The following is a 16,201-nucleotide window of genomic DNA, read 5'->3' as shown; positions in this document are numbered from 1 at the left end:
CAGAAACCAATAATTTCCATGAATGAGGAATGAATGAATATATTGTGACCTTAATGTATTCCAACTCTGAGAACATGCGTAGACGGCTTTATACCTTTGAGATTTGTGAAAATAAATATGCAATCATTTGGCATTTTAACACTGCGTATGTATGCATAGATTGATCGATTCAATATCCCAAGACTGGGATGTTTTTCAATCTGTAAATATTGCCCTTTAGAATAACAATGTACAGACTTAAACTTTATGCACTTATGCACCTTGCTTCTTTTGTCAAGTCGATCAAAACCAAATAGAAGGGATCCTCTTCCACATTTAGAAATAAAAGCTTCAAATTGAAAGCATGCACGTCCATATGTGAATATTACTTGTAGTAGTTTATATTTATAGCTGGAGAACAAGCGTAGGGAAGTAATGACACAGCATAATGTAGCTGAGTAAAGTATAAAGTAATATAAAATGGACAGTTGCAGGAGAAGTACTCGGATGTTTTTCTTCAGGTATTGATACAATAGTGTACAAAGACTGATACAGAAGAAGTAATGTGTCTGTCCAGTATTTTTTTTTTTTTCAGTTGATTAGCTATTGTCTCTATAAAATGTCAGAAAATTGCAAAAATAAAACTCGATCAGTGTGTCCTAAAGTCCAAAAATGATGTTTTGAAATGTCTTGAACACCTTAAAGAAAATAGGTTTAACATCATAGAGGAGTAAAGAAACCAGAAAATAATTACATTAAAGCTGAAATTTGGATATTTTTCTGTCATATTAAGTTTTTCTTATCAGGAGATTTTATTGTTTCAGCAGCAGTGACATGAATATGCATGTTTTTTCCATTCAAAAAATGGCAAATATATGTAAATTAATACTAACTGTCAATTGTAATACAGTAAAAATCTGTTATATTGAAGTCAGACATTGTAAAAGAATGAATACCATTCCTGAAAATACTGACCTTAAGCTCATCATCTACTATGAACAGTTTGACCTGTTTTTCTGTTTGCTTGTTTTTGGTTAGTGTGTAATTTATTTATTTTTCTGGGACTTTACTAGTTGTTATCTGTTGCTTACCAAAACAGGGAAGTCTATCAAATAAAAGGCAACTTTTTAAAAACTACAGTTAAAAAAATGGTGAAGAAAATGTAAGTTTTTTGTTTTTTTTGTTTTATTTTTATTTTTTACAGAATATTCTCCACGTTTCAGAATAGGGCTTTAATTTGAAGACTAAATCCTCCATGTTCCGGTCCTATCCTTGCTAACTTTGACAGCTGGACGCAGCTGTCAGCGCGCACCCACCCACCCATCCAGCCAAGACGCGCAGCCCTCTCCGGTCAGAGGCGCTGCCCAGGGGCTTGGAGACACCAATTAGAGCTGCTGGACTGAGTTATGCGCACTTCCTCAACTTCATCTCTTTTGTTTTTCTCTTCCTGAACCCCCCTATCCTCTGTCAAGATTCCCCCCCAGAGAGGCTCCACGGATTTGCTGTCGTCCATTGGTCCCCGAACAGCTCGGAGGAGGTGGTCGGTGGTCTTTCTGGTGACTGCCGTCGCGATGGTTCTGCTGGCTCTGGCCGTTGCTGTCCCGTTACTGCTGCTCCGCACCTCTGAGACCTCCGCTCATTACTACGAGATGATGGGCACCTGCCGGATGGTTTGCGACCCGTACAGCCCCAAACCGGGGAGCGCCACCGCCATGGAAGTGATCCAGAACGTGAACAGTGTCGCTCCACAGCCGCCGATGGCGCAAGGGAGCCGCGGGGAACCGGGGCGACCGGGGAAACCGGGACCTAGGGGCCCGCCGGGGGAACCAGGACCCCCAGGTCCGAGGGGACCACCGGGGGAACGCAGCGACGGTAAAGTCGCCTTCCCTGCAGTAACCGGAGCTACGGGGTCTGAAAACAGCGAAACAGACGGTGGGAACTCCACAGGAAGCGGTTTCAGGATCGCTTTTTACGTCGGTCTGAAGAATCCACACGAGGGATATGAGGTGTTAAAGTTTGACGACGTGATTACAAACTTGGGGAACCACTACGATCAGAGCACCGGGAAGTTCACCTGCCATGTGCCGGGGATCTATTTCTTCACTTACCATGTGCTGATGCGGGGAGGAGACGGGACCAGCATGTGGGCCGACCTGTGCAAAAACGGACAGGTATGATTGTCGTGAGAAAAACCACCACCGGGGAGCTGATAACAAACTGGAACCCAGTTTGAAACAGTAGCTGAGGGAACAATTCCGGGAACTGTCATGTTACGAAAACGACCAGAAAAATCCCAATGAGAGAGCTTCACCTTAAGAACAAGGTGGCAATACATAATTAGGTTTAATTAATTAAAAATATATGGACAAAATTCCATTAAAGACTAGGTAAACTTCTCATAATGTGTATTTTACGCACGAAAAGCGCACGGCGCGGCATTAAGCCCGTCATTTCAAACTGCTTGAAACGAGTTACATAACTGCGTATTCAACCGATTTATATCATTATGAATTCAGCATAACATCAGTGGTATTTCTGCTCGTCTCCAAGCCTGTCTGTGTGCTCTGTTTGGCAGCAGCGCTCATGCGTAAATCCCGTTTGGATGAGTCTTGTCTGCTCAGACATTCACAGCTCCAGTTGGATGCGGGGTCAGACAAGAGGCTGAACATCGTCAGTGTTCATTATAGGTGCTGACAGAGAGAGCAGTTCAAACTACGATAAGCAGTTGGGTCATGTTTTATTTTATATTCTTCGTCTTGTCACCCTAACTCCTCCCTAAATTTCCACGAGACGGTTTAAATTTAGAATCTAAACATTTTACGCACCACTGCTGTTTCACTTTGCCTCTCAGGTACATGTGAACTTTTCTGGTCAGTTCCTCTAATAGTCCCGTGGTTATTACAGGGCTTCTCGTTCTTTCTGTGTGTGTTTTTTAAAACCAGGTTCGGGCCAGTGCCATAGCTCAGGATGCAGACCAGAACTACGACTACGCCAGCAACAGCGCCGTGCTGCATTTGGACTCTGGGGACGAGGTCTACGTCAAACTGGATGGCGGCAAAGCTCACGGAGGCAATAACAACAAGTACAGCACCTTCTCTGGCTTTATCTTATACCCCGATTAAACCCACTGCAGCAGGTCCTTGGACAGTAATCATCTCTGAAAAATGTCTCCAGTAAACTACATGATCAAATATGTTTCTCTTGTTTTGCAGATAGGTGCCACATTGACAGACTTATCTGCAGTTCTGTTCATTTACTCAAATACCCTTTTGTACATACAGGATATTTATTTCAACTTGAGTTCAACTGGGGGTTGCTGTCATCGGTGAGATATCTTGAGAAAACTGATGTTCCAGGTAATTTAGAGCTCCCCATAACTGCCCTGGGGGGAAAAAAATGTTACATGGGTGCCCTTCTAAAATGCTTTGGGGAGAATAATACCAAGCCTTAAGACTTCATCACTGCTTTCCAGGCTGACAGGGTCTTACAGAGAACAGGAAAATGCAATGACATAAATGTGTAAAGTGAATGTCGGATAAGCTGATTTGAGAGTAGCCAGTAATGTTGGGCCTTGTTCACAGCAGCACTGGAACCAGTGAAACTGTCTGGCAAAATCATTTCAATAGGATTCCAGCAATAAGTGAATAAACTGAAGAAGGTGACAGACAAGATGCAAGAGTTAGAAGCCGTGTTTCCGTATATCAAATTTGTAAAATGTCACAAAAAATGTAACAAAAAGAAAATGCAAGTTAGGTTTGTTTCCATTAACTGCTTTGGAGTGATTAAACAAGATGGTGGTACAAGCTATGAATCAAACAAACAGAGAAGAAGAAACAAAACATATTTACCACAGAAAAATTGTAAAAATGTCTTGCTTTCAATTGGGCAATTTGCATTTGTTCTTTCATGTCAGCTGGCATTGGCTACTTTCAAGCTCAACTTCATCCAAAAAAATCTTTTATTTTGTAATTTCAAAAACCACAAAGCCAGCATATGAATAAATAAAACATATTTGGGAGGGTGAAATAGAGAAAGAATTTAACTTAATGCAACATGTTACAATGCACGTAAATAATACATGATGGAAACACAGCTAGCAGCACAGGTGCATCTTTGGAATAAGCTGTGAATTTGTTTTCCTGTTAGCAAGCTTGCTAGTTATCAAAACCCTAACAGATCCCTCCCTTAACGCTGTATTGAACTACATAATGCACATTCTCTGGGAACAAAATGTCACAAAAAACATAAAGAACCAGCACAGAGAAAACAGAAGAAGCTAGCTAGCATATTAGCAGTTAGCCTACTAGGGAATATGTGGTTCTAAAGGCTTGTATATATCGTACAAGATTTTAAGACCACATCTTTCACGACAGCCAGACGTGTAGTTTCACACTGACACTTCTTCGCTACTTTTTAAAAAAATTATTATTTTGAAAGTGCAGTTTTATTTATTTTATTTTCCCTCACTAAGAAGCAAACATGTCACCAATATGCATGCATGGCAAAATGGGAGCAACAACTTAAAGGGTAGGCCAACAGTTTTTCACATGCAGCTTCTTTTTTTTAACACTGACAGCCTCCTTAGATAAGTTTTGGAATATATTTTTGCACAGCACTTTGGATTTGCCCCCTTACACAGGAAGCCCGTTTGGAAACGATCTTGTAAAGGCCTCTGTATGAACAGAAGGGATTAATAAAGCAAGCAGTGTTCATATGAGTGTTGTGTGAAGACAGACCTGGAAAATGTGAATCTATCCTTTAAGCAGCCCTGCGTTATTTTGAAAACAGTCAGTGAAACCTGCCAAAGCTGACAGACTTATATCCTAATTGCATTAAGTAAGATTCAAAAAGGTCCTGCTTTGATTGCCATCGCGAGCAAAAACTGTGGTGCTTTGAGTAGTGTTCAGTGTTTCACACAATAACCAGTCACTACACATGGAAGATACAATCTGTACTATTTTGTTCTCATATGTGCCAATAAATACTATTTGACAAAAAGTTTGCTTTGTGTGAATATCTCTATCCAAATAAATCCAATGCAGATGCACCTACACCAGGTTTGAGAGGAGAAATTAAGCATCCGGAAGTTGTAGATAAACAAAATAAGTCATTTTCGTCGGCATGAGGAGACTGTCATTTATCTTCTGGGAGACATTTGGCGTTTTATGTTTCATTTAATATCAGAGCTGCTTCTGCCTGAAATCTGTCTGCACATATTTTATTCCGCCCTTGGCTGAAAACTGTTGCCTGTCTGGATGTGTTGCGTGGCGGCCTACAAACCTTTTCCCTCTATACCGAGTCCCTCAGGTTCCAGGTGCCTCCCCGAATGTCCTTTGCTCCGCTGTGGCTCGCAGACAATTTCAGTCAGCGAGCCTTAAACACAAATCTGCTCTCGTTGTTTACTGCAAACCACTGAAGCTGCATGTATTGTTAAAAATATTTGCATTTTAGTGTATTAATAGGAGGGACAGTAAGCTGGCAGTGTGGCTAAAGAGATCAGAGTAAATCTAGCGGTGGAAAGTAACTACATTTATTTACTCAAGTACTTACAATTGTGAGTTTCTTGTGCTTGAGTATTTCAATTTTCTGCTTCTTTATACTTTTAATCCAGAGGCAAGCATTCAAATGTTTGCTCCACTGCCTTCATTTGATAAGGTAAGTCACTTTGCAGATTTAGTTTAAGTATAATTGGTACCTAAAGTATATTTTGAGGATTATACTTTGGTACTTAAGCACCAATCTTTCTTTTTTAATTCTTTATCTACAGTACTTCTGCACTACGGTATGAGTACTTCCACAAGATCAGAGTACCTCTTCGACCTCAGATTCTTCCTTGTAAGTGGTGTGCTGATGAAACTTAAGTGTTCAGAAAGTCATCATAAACATCCTCAGATATAAACCTGAGTGGAAGCTGCCAGCTCCCGTGTTTCACTTTTGATTAATTTGTACAGAGATTTTCAGATGCTTTACCAGACTCCAAATACTGCTGTAAGCCTTCATTAATATGATGGCTGTTTTGTGTGTGTCTTAGATTTTTTTTTTTCCTCCTCATCCCCTCAGGGACACACACAAACCAGCTGTTTACACACCACTCCTGTCACTTTAAATGGAAATCATGGGAAACAAATATTAGCATGTCTGGTTAGATAAACCTCTATTAAGGTGTTGGCTTATTTTCCTGCGCTCTACAAACTAGCTGTGTCCTCCTCTGAGGGGATTGTGTTATTCTTGAGCTTCTCAAGGAGAAAAAACCCCGGCTGACAGTTGTCATTGCCACTTTTCTGATCAAAATTGTGAAGTGCGCATTATACGGAAAAATACCGGCGTCTGAGAGCCTAGCATAGTGTGATTACATTCATTGGCAATGTTCTATTGAATTTATAAAAATACATCATGTCAGACTTTCCCAGATGGAGAAAAAAATCCTCGGACTATATTTAGCTTGTTGAAAGGGTTCCTTATTTTCATTCCCATTTGCAAAAGCTATTTATCATCTTCCTTTGCTCTTAAACAGAGCTTCAGATTTCTCTTAAAGGAAAATTTGGTTTTACTCATCATCAATGCAGCGAATGCGACTTTGACTTTGAACAAAAAGAAACGAAACAACAGTAGAAGAGCCACAGTTTCAAAAAACCAGACGAGCTGCATCAGGTAAGGAGCACCAGGATGGTATTTCATCATTTACGTGGTTGAGCACTGTGAATTAATCCCCCCTGGGTTGGACTGTAAAGGCAGAGTTCTACCGAACTTCTTGAGATGCCTGAAGGAGAACATGTCGCGCACAACGACCCACACTGCGGCAAAATCAGTGTGACAAGTCCCCAGAGTGGCGACGGTTTTTTTTGACCACAACAACACAATCACTGCTCTCCAGCTACTCACCAAATTTGGTGCCCAGCGACGTTTTCCTTTTTCCCTGAAATTCAAGTTGAACAGCGGCCATTTTGACCATTTTGTTTAGATGACTCAGCATTTATATAAATGGTGTTTGACATGTTTACATAACAGGACTTTCAGAACGCATTACAAACGTTGCAGGAGCGCTGTGAGCGGTGTATCTCTGCACAAGAAGGCTACTTCGATAGGGATGGCGGTCAAATTTAAATCAGATATGGCTTGAGTTTTTTTGATGACATCTCTGATAGATGCTTTTTTGAGCGTGACATAGAAAGTCGCTGCTTCACGATTGTGGGTGACTGCATTAGATGCTACATGTGGGTCAGCTTACCTGCTAAACCACCTGGGTGTTGATCCCTCATCGCTGCATCAACGTTTTCCATGAGGCTCTACAACACAGATTTAAACACAAAGTCAGCATAGAGTCACAATGGCCCCACTGATGGGAAATAAACCTGGTTTATCCCACAGGAACTCTTCACACATCTATTTCATGAGGCAGGCGCATATCAAAAAGACCTTCATCAGGCAAATAATATGATGAAAAGCCTTGCCCCAATAAATGCATCTTTGCAAGTTAGACAAATATACAGGAGTCTGTTTGGAACTTTTTAGGTATACCTGGTTAAAATTTACTGTCATTCCCTAAAAGATGAACAAATAATGCCCTCAGACAGGCGGTTAAAGATGGATGAGGTCTGATATGCTTTATAGATCGTTTTGTATTATAACAATATAAATAGGCTCCATTCACTGGCTGTTTGAGAGGATCGGCGCTCAGATGGGTTGAGATGTGAACCGGAGCGATGATGTCACCAGCGGAGGTCTTTTAAACTGTTTAAAGATCAAAGCGTGATGGCCTTGGAAAGGCTCTCAGCCCCCATCGCAGACACATTTAGGATGAAAAGTGGAGCTGCTGACACCAACTGAGACATCAACAGCAGTACGTGTCACTAGCTGCCTGACGGATGCTCTCACACGCACACACACATATATAAGAACAGGATAGATGATCAAGCTGATCCATCCCCCTCGTCTGGGTGACAGTGAGGGATTGCTGACTGACAGGCGGAGTAGTGAAATCCTCTGATGGATGAGATAAGTGGGGCAAGGCCTCACACACACACAGTGTTCAGGAGAAAACAGCCTGACAGGCAGCTGAGCAACAGGCATCATATTGGAGTAATGATAGCATGTGTCGCCAGGCTGCTGTGCTCCGCCAGAGTTAGAGTCCATGTGTCACGGTGCCACCTTCATTAACCACGATCGCTTTAATTAATCTCTGTGATTATAGAGTTTAATCTAACAATGGAGTTTACACGGCAACACACCGGCATGTTACCCGAACACGTGTTTCCAGCAGTGAGGAGCGGTTTGCTTCGGTTGATTTCAGTGAGCGTCTGATTGCCAAACGGGCATGAAATATTGCAGCCGACAAGCTCTCTGCACAGGCAGCCAATCATCAGGACATTTTTAAAACCTCTCCTCATTCTTTCGCTCCACCGATTTTCTCCCTGCGATGATTGATCCATGTTCATGCCTGAGATGCAAATGCCAGCGTGGCATGAGTGAAATATAAAAAGGGACATCTAAAGAGACCCCCGGAGAGACCGAATGCCGAGAATTCTCACTTGAAAACCTTCTGCTTATCTTCCTCTTTTGTTTATTGTGCGAGCCTTATTCAAGCTGGTGTGCTCACAATGCACATAGCTGTGGGGAGACGAGCGGCCTCACTGGAAAACTAAACAACGGAGGTAAAAACTGAAGAATTGTTAAAGATGAAACTCTGGAGGAAAAAAAAAAATGACTGCACAGCACAAATGAAAAAAGAATTTGCCAAGTGGATTAAGCATTATTCAATAATTTTGTTAAGGAAGATGTTCAATTTTGAGGGACTGTATAAACATCACTAGATGGGGAAAAGGGGGAGAATAATCACATTTTTTTTACAACTGCAGAGCCACTAAAAAGTCTTAGAAGTCACAAACACCAGCATCTCAGGCCAGAGCAAACAGGTGGGTCTATCACAGCTCCCCACTCGCATTACATTTTATTTACAACCAGAAAGGTTGTAAACACAACAGGCAGCAAAAAATAAAGCAGTGATTGCACCTCGACTTCACCTGTTATGTCCATTCTGCATGTGTCTGTTTCCATGGTCTGTTAGAAGAAGAGAGACGAGAAGGTAAAGAAAGGGAGAGCCACAAAACAGCCGGAGAGACTCTCACACTAGGCTGAAAAGAAACAAGTGCACATAAATTAGGAGGGTAACAAATGAAAAACCGGGTGGATGCTGGACTTTTCTCTTTTCCAGGGCAGTGTGGGAGGCCATCGTCACTCTGTTTATTCAATTCAATTCAATTTTATTTGTATAGCGCATATTTATAGCAACAAGTCATCTCATAGCGCTTCACAAAGGCAGAGACACCCAACAATCCAAAACATCTGGATTCCCTATAAGCTTCAGCAGTCCGCAACAGTGGAAAGGAACCAAAAGCCCCCACAGGGGGAAAAAAACCTCCGACAGAACCAGGCTCAGGGAGGGACGGCCATCTGCCTCGACCGGTTGGGTGGATGTGGGATGAATTATACAATTTAGTTTACAGTTAAACAAGTTATTAGAAGTTATTGTCCTTTTGTAACAGGAGGCATCATGGTGGGGCAGCAGGATGCAGAAAGGTGAGGCCAGCGGCTGTAATTCAGGAGCTCCAGATCCAGAGACATCCACAGAGAGAGCAGGCGCAGGAGAACCTCGGGGGGAGTCACAGTCATATGTAATGGTGATAATACAATTATATAAACATATAAGCACCAAGAGGGCCAACAGTTTCAATGGGAGGGCCTCACATGCACGATCATGCACTAACATGCTCACAGGCTGGACTGGCTGCCAAAACATAGACCAGAGAAATTACACACACAAGGAGAGTGACTTCATTCTCTGCAATGACTCCACTATATCTTTACATAGCAGATAGTTGTTTGCTGTTATATTAGTGCTGTATTTATGCTACATATTGCACCTTTAAGTGGGAAGAATGTAGGCCATGCAATGTCTTCGATAGGTTCTTCATCAGAGTAAATTGTGACCAAGAGCTGCTCTTCAGGGTTACTACTATTCTTCACTCTCTAAACGGAGGACAATAAACTTTATTGATCATTTGTTTTTAGGTTGTATGAAACTTAGAAGATAGCAAAGACGGGTCAGAAAACGTAGAGGCGACTGTAACTTTACTTTTTGCTAAAGGGAGAGTCGTCTGACTTTTTTTCTTTGTCATTCTTAGCTGGAATTTGTTACTTTTACAGAACATGGTTGGCAATGAAGAGGACAACAGTCTTGTCTCTATAACAGCCTCTTGCTGTTGCCGTGAGGTTGCCAGGCAACCGGTGAATTTATGGTGTGATGTCACAGTTTTTTTGTTCACCACAGGAGATATAAAGCGTCGACAGAAGTCCCCTCACCTAGGTAGCTGCTGAATTCACGCATTCGCTGGCAGTAATAGCTAGTTGTTTATAATTGTCTCTTCATTCAGAAACACAGTGGTTGGAATATGCAGGATTTTGTTATGCCTGTCAATGTTTTCACGCTTTAAATTTCACTTCTAACACACTTTGAAAGCGACATTTTTGCCTCTTTAAAATATTCAGGTTGAAAGTGAAGTGCAACATTGTAAATTTCTACTTTTATCAAGGATTCTGTGTGCTTAATGTATTTTAAATTGTATTTATTTTTTTAATGAAAAGCACTTTGTAACATTTGTTTTGAAAAGTGCTCCATAAATAAAGTTGATTATTATTATTATACGATAAATTCTTCATGCTTTGCGTCTTTTTAATGGCTCGAGCAGTCGTACCATTTCATTTTTATGCCTCCGCACCAGTGACAGCCGTGGCCAGAAGCATTTTGTTTTCGGGTTGTCTGCCACGTTTTATGATGGCGATATCTCAGGAACGCCGGGAGGGAGTTTCTTCAAATTAGGCACAAACCTTTCACTTGGATTCAAGAATGAAATGATCAGATTTGGGTGTTCAAAGGTCTGCGTGACCTTACAAAACACCCTTTTTCAGTCATAACTCAAGAATTCATATGCTAATTATGACAAAATAAGGATAAAATGATAACGCGGCGACATTGTATTTCAAAAAAAGTAAAAGGTCAGCTTCACTGTGACATCACAATATCCTGCAAAAACCCTTTTTCTGGACATTATTCAATGCCAAGCATCAGGAAATGAAGGGCAGACTGTGGCCATAATTCACAGTTGGTTGAATACTAAATTGGTGACAGCTAATCTTGGGCAACTCATCCTGGGATGAGAGTCAGCACCTCCGTGTCCGACTGAAGCCATGGTCCTCTGCTGGACATCGGTAGATTGCCTCCTCTGGGATAGGGAGGTTGTTTTTCAGGATCTTGTTCACAGGTAATGGGAAAATGAAGTGTGAAGTGAGCATACGGATTAGTACAAGAACAAGATAGTGGACACAAGCTGCTGAAATGAGTTTCCTCCGTATGGTGGCTGGGCTCGGACTTCGAGGAGCTCGGACATCCGGAGGGAACTCAGAGCAGAGTCGCTGCTTCTTTGTGACCGAACTAAGCTGGTTCAGGCATCTTATTCGGATGCCTAATTTGTTCTTCATTTTGGAGGTTTTCTGATCAACTGGAAGGAGACTCCGGCTTAGACCCAGAACTCACTCATGGGTTTACAATCTCATCCGACCTGGAAACACCTCGGGTTCTCCAGGAGGACGTCTGTGATGACTTTAGCTTGTTGCGACCACGAGTGGACCCAGAAAAGCAAAAAAGAAAACAGATGGATGAATGGAAAATCTTGTGTGTCCACCTTGAAGCTGTAGTGTGTGAAGCATCCATGTATCAACAGCTTTCCATATTTGAATGATTTGTCGACTGTCACGGCTACTACAATGAGTTCTGTCAGAATCAGCTTTATCAGCCAAGCATGTGAACATATATAAGGAATTCCATTTTGTTTTTGCTTCTCTCAGGGTACAAACACACTTCAAAGTCATGGCTACATGCACATATGTTTTATGTGTCTGGAGAGACGTGGCAGTAAATGCAGCTTAGCTGGTTGACGGAGGAATACAGCTGTGAGACAGTTTTGGTGGCTCGGTGGTTAGCACCGTTGCCTTGCAGCAACAAGGTCGCCAGTTGGCATCCTGGTGAGGACACCCGGGATCTTTCTGCGTGGAGTTTGTATGTTCTCTACATGCAGCGTGGGTTCTCCGGCTTCCTCCCACACAGTCCAAAAACATCCATCCATCCCTTATCTATACACCGCTTAATCCTCATTAGGGTCGCGGGGGGCTGGAGTCTATCCCAGCTGACTTAGGGCGAAGGCAGGGGACACCCTGGACAGGTCACCAGTCTATCACAGGGCTACACTTAGAGACAGACAACCAAGCACACTCACATTCACACCTACGGACAATTTAGAATCACCAATTAACCTCAACATGTTTTTGGACTGTGTGGGAGGAAGCTGGAGAACCTGGAGAGAACCCACGCTGCACAGAGAGAACATGCAAACTCCATGCAGAAAGATCCCGGTGCCCCCACCGGGACGCGAACTGGCAACCTTCTTGCTGCGAGGCAACAGTGCTACCAACTGCGCCACCTTGCAGCCCTGTCCAAAAACATGTTGAGGTTAAATGGTGATTCTAAATTGTCCGTAGGTGTGAATGTGAGTGTGCTTGGTTGTCTGTCTCTAAGTGTAGCCCTGTGATAGACTGGTGACCTGTCCAGGGTGTCCCCTGCCTTTGCCCTAAGTCGGCTGGGAGAGGCTCCAGCCCCCCCGCGACCCTAGTGAGGATTAAGCGGTGAATAGATAATGGATGGATGGATGGATGAACAGATGGATGGATAGGTGGTAAAACATTGTCACATTTACTGATTTAACACATCAATATGAACAATGTTGAGAGATAGTAGGTGACCAGGTGGTTTTCAGAAGTTCATCAGGACTTAGAAGAGTTCACATGTAGTATTCTGTGTAATATACCATCCTCTATTAATTATGGAAGAGCCTATCAAGTACTAAGTGCAGTTTTCAGACACTTGTGCTTTACTTGAGTACTTTCATTTTATGCTATACTTTATATTTCAGCACATTTATTTCAAATTTACTGGTCACTTTGCAGATTTTATGTACAATAATGGCACACTATCCATCAAATATGATGCATTGTTTTAGATTTAACAGCTCAGTAGTAAATAAAGTGGATATAATGAGTCAAACAGCAACACTGAGACACTCATACAAATTTTGCTTCAGTGGAATTGATGCTCAGGATTACAATTCATATGTTGGATAATGACCCGGCCAAATGCTGACTCACTTCATCTGTCAGTCTGCACTTGGAAAATCTACTCTGCGGTTTAATCGGCCAAACGAGGGGAAACAGAAAGAAAACAAGAAGAGGGTTGGAAAGAAGGATGAGCATCCTTTTTTGTCTCATGGAGGTATATAAAAGAAGAGAATAAAGGCAAATAAAACTGCATCTTGAAGGGTTTCGACTCAGGGTTAAGCTCATTTGGCAAATGGGTAGTTCTACAAACACAATGAGCCTCCAGGTTCTTCTGTCAAATGCTGCACACGGCATCATGAATGTGTGTTTATCCATTCCTGTGACCTTAAGAATTTTTTTTTTTTTTGCTTCTTTTCATCAGGCAGTCACTCACGTCTGGGGTTTTCAGAGATATTATCAGTGCCCTCTGAGTCATTAAAATGAACTGAACTTTTCCAGTTTCTATAGCATCACAGCTTATTGTTGTTGAAACACTTGAAAGGACAAAACTGTGAAGCAGCTGTTCTTCTTTTTGTTCTTACGTTTGATTTGCCTTAAAGCTGAGACCCTGAAATCACTTAACAGAAGAGGAGAGTTAAATTGTTTCAGCTTGGAAAAAAAAAAGTGTGGTTCTATCTCCTCTGCCAGATTGTTTGGGCTAAAACGCACAAGAAGCTCCTTTACAATAACTCACTGACTTCATGTTTACAATTGGGTAGGAAACCCGTTAAAATGTTCACTAGTTAAGATCTAACTATGTGATGAAATAGTAGCAATAGGTTGTGCATGAGGTCACCAAATATATATGGATATATGGATATATAAAAATAAGTACAATACCGAAAAGGTTGAAATTCTAATTCTAATTTTAACCCTAACCTCCACCTTAGTTTAATTGTAATCCTTCCTTTTAATTTTAACCTTTACGTCTACAGTATGTCTCACCCAAACACAGCTACAACTATCCTTTTACAATTACATTTCTATCTCTGTGAGGACATTTGATCTCAGCAATTAAAAAAAAAACTCGCACATATGCACACAAATGATTTACAGGCAGGAAAATGGCATAACTGTCAGAAACATATCTCTGTCTTGTTCTCAACGACGGGCCATAATGAGAGGCTAAAAGAGATCAATCTCTCGAACACACACACACTCCTTCCCATATGCTGTCAGACGTCTTCCACCTCTCCTTCCCCAACCTGCCGCCTCCCCTCCTTCTCTCACACATTTATATCATGATTATTTATGTGCAGCCTCCTCCCTCAGCTTGTCATGACTGACAGTTTTAGAGCCTCCAACATGGGTCCACCGCTCACCTCCTGTCCGGTCTAAAGCTTCCTTTCTCCTGATATGGAGCTAACAGCCTAATTTTCTCAAGATTAAGTTTCCTGGATGATCTTTTTGTAACTTTTTCTTCGACGTCTCTACCTCACAATTTTTATTTGATTGATTTATGACCTAAACTAATGACATCCATCATAATTGGTAGCATGCTTAGATGCTAAGATGGTAAATATCACAAACTTGGCACTCGCTAAGCATCATCTCAGTATGTTAGCATTGTTGTTGTGAGTACTTAACTCAAATCACCACTGTGTCAAAGTGTGGTCTCACAGAGTCGTTAGCGTAGCCGCAGACGATCTCATTTACGTTTGCATCATGCTGCAGATTTGCATGTTCTTGCACTATATAACTCGACAGCAAAAAAGCCAATTCATTTAACTTCACTAACCTGCTTCATAATAATTCCCTTTATAATAGCGAAACTGCTCCAAATGCCTGTCATCTGTCTGCTTTCAAATCTGATAATGACTTATCTGAGGTATCATTAATTTATCAACTGTGTCTCTTAGGAGTATTTTGGAATCCTGTGTCATGCAATCTGTCATATAGGAGAGTAAAGGTTAAATAAGTCATTGGAGCAGGCGGCTTTTATTGTAACAAAGCCAATAAGGACTGTATCTTTTATCTCTCTTCTGGCTGATGACTGTGACAGGCCGAGGATGCCAGATGAGAGAGACGATCCTCAGAGAGTTGACTGAAAGGTTAGATTGGCCCCAGGCAGCATGGCTGATGAGGACACACATACACACACACATGCACGCACACTGAGACCCCCTTTAGTCATGCATATGGTGCTGCTTGATGTGCTTGATGTGTGTCATCACACAGGCTGTTTAATGAGAGAAACAAAAACACCAATTATGCTTATTAGGACACAGCTTTGGAAAAAAAAAAAAAGATGGAGAAAAAGTTATGTGGGACGAATTGTGTATTCATGGCATCTAAAAGGCACACGAGTAGAGATGCTGGCTCTGTGATGGCTTCTACAGATGGAAGTCGCATCTAATTTCACAGCAACACTGTTGTTTCCAACTAAATGCTAACATAACAGGTACAACCATTAACTGTATGTAAAAGATGCCTCCAGGTCAGAAAAGTGAAGCCAATGAGGAAGTGCTTTAATCTGTATTCTATCTAACTGCCAGCAGGTGGCGACTCGTCTGGCTGCATAAAGAGAATTGAGATAATAACCCTACTTCTCACTTGATTTATGATTTCTGTAAACATTTTCCCAAAGAGTTTATGGTCTCCGTCTCTAGTTTGAAGTCTCCTTCGATGCAGCACGATGTTCATTTTGTAAATTATGGTCCCATTTAAAGAGACAACCTCTCCCTCATCGCTTGTGTTTTCAAAAGACCAACATAATTATGGCAAGAATTCCAAAACTGAGGCTTTAAAACGGGAATCCACCAACCAACAGATGACCTCACAGTAACAACGTCTATCTTTTATATACTTACATTTACCCTGTTAACTTTAGCAATGTGGAAAATGAAATTGCTACCAAATGAAGGGACTCAACAAAGATGCTCCAATGCATACTCATGAGGATGATTATCATTGGTCCATATTTCAGCGCAATCGAGCCTATCAATGTAAAGATATTGAATAACAAGACCTACAACCATCCATCCATTATCTATACACCGCTTAATCCTCACTAGGGTCG

General features: G+C 41.6%; 1 protein-coding gene across 1 annotated transcript; it reads left to right on the top strand.

Moving 5' to 3' along the window:
• Positions 1 to 1,550: 1,550 nt before the first annotated feature.
• Positions 1,551 to 3,412, top strand: LOC103360322 (complement C1q-like protein 2). Its single transcript, XM_008286028.1, has 2 exons — positions 1,551 to 2,150; positions 2,922 to 3,412. Exons 1-2 carry the CDS (start codon positions 1,551 to 1,553, stop codon positions 3,099 to 3,101), a joined length of 780 nt encoding a protein of 259 aa, XP_008284250.1. The 3' UTR covers positions 3,102 to 3,412.
• The last annotated feature ends 12,789 nt before the right edge of the window (positions 3,413 to 16,201 follow it).

This window comes from Stegastes partitus, unplaced genomic scaffold, assembly GCF_000690725.1.
Source record: "Stegastes partitus isolate 25-593 unplaced genomic scaffold, Stegastes_partitus-1.0.2 Scaffold426, whole genome shotgun sequence".
Lineage (NCBI taxonomy): Eukaryota > Metazoa > Chordata > Actinopteri > Pomacentridae > Stegastes > Stegastes partitus.
Note: the sequence above shows the minus strand (reverse complement) of the source record. Positions and strands in the feature narration are given on the sequence as shown.

Bases quoted from the DNA above. Each gene is read 5' to 3' on its own strand.
- LOC103360322 (XM_008286028.1), top strand. From the start codon at position 1,551: ATGGTTCTGCTGGCTCTGGCCGTTGCTGTCCCGTTACTGCTGCTCCGC. The intron at 2,151-2,921 runs GTATGATTGTCG...TTTTAAAACCAG, and splicing joins ACCTGTGCAAAAACGGACAG to GTTCGGGCCAGTGCCATAGC.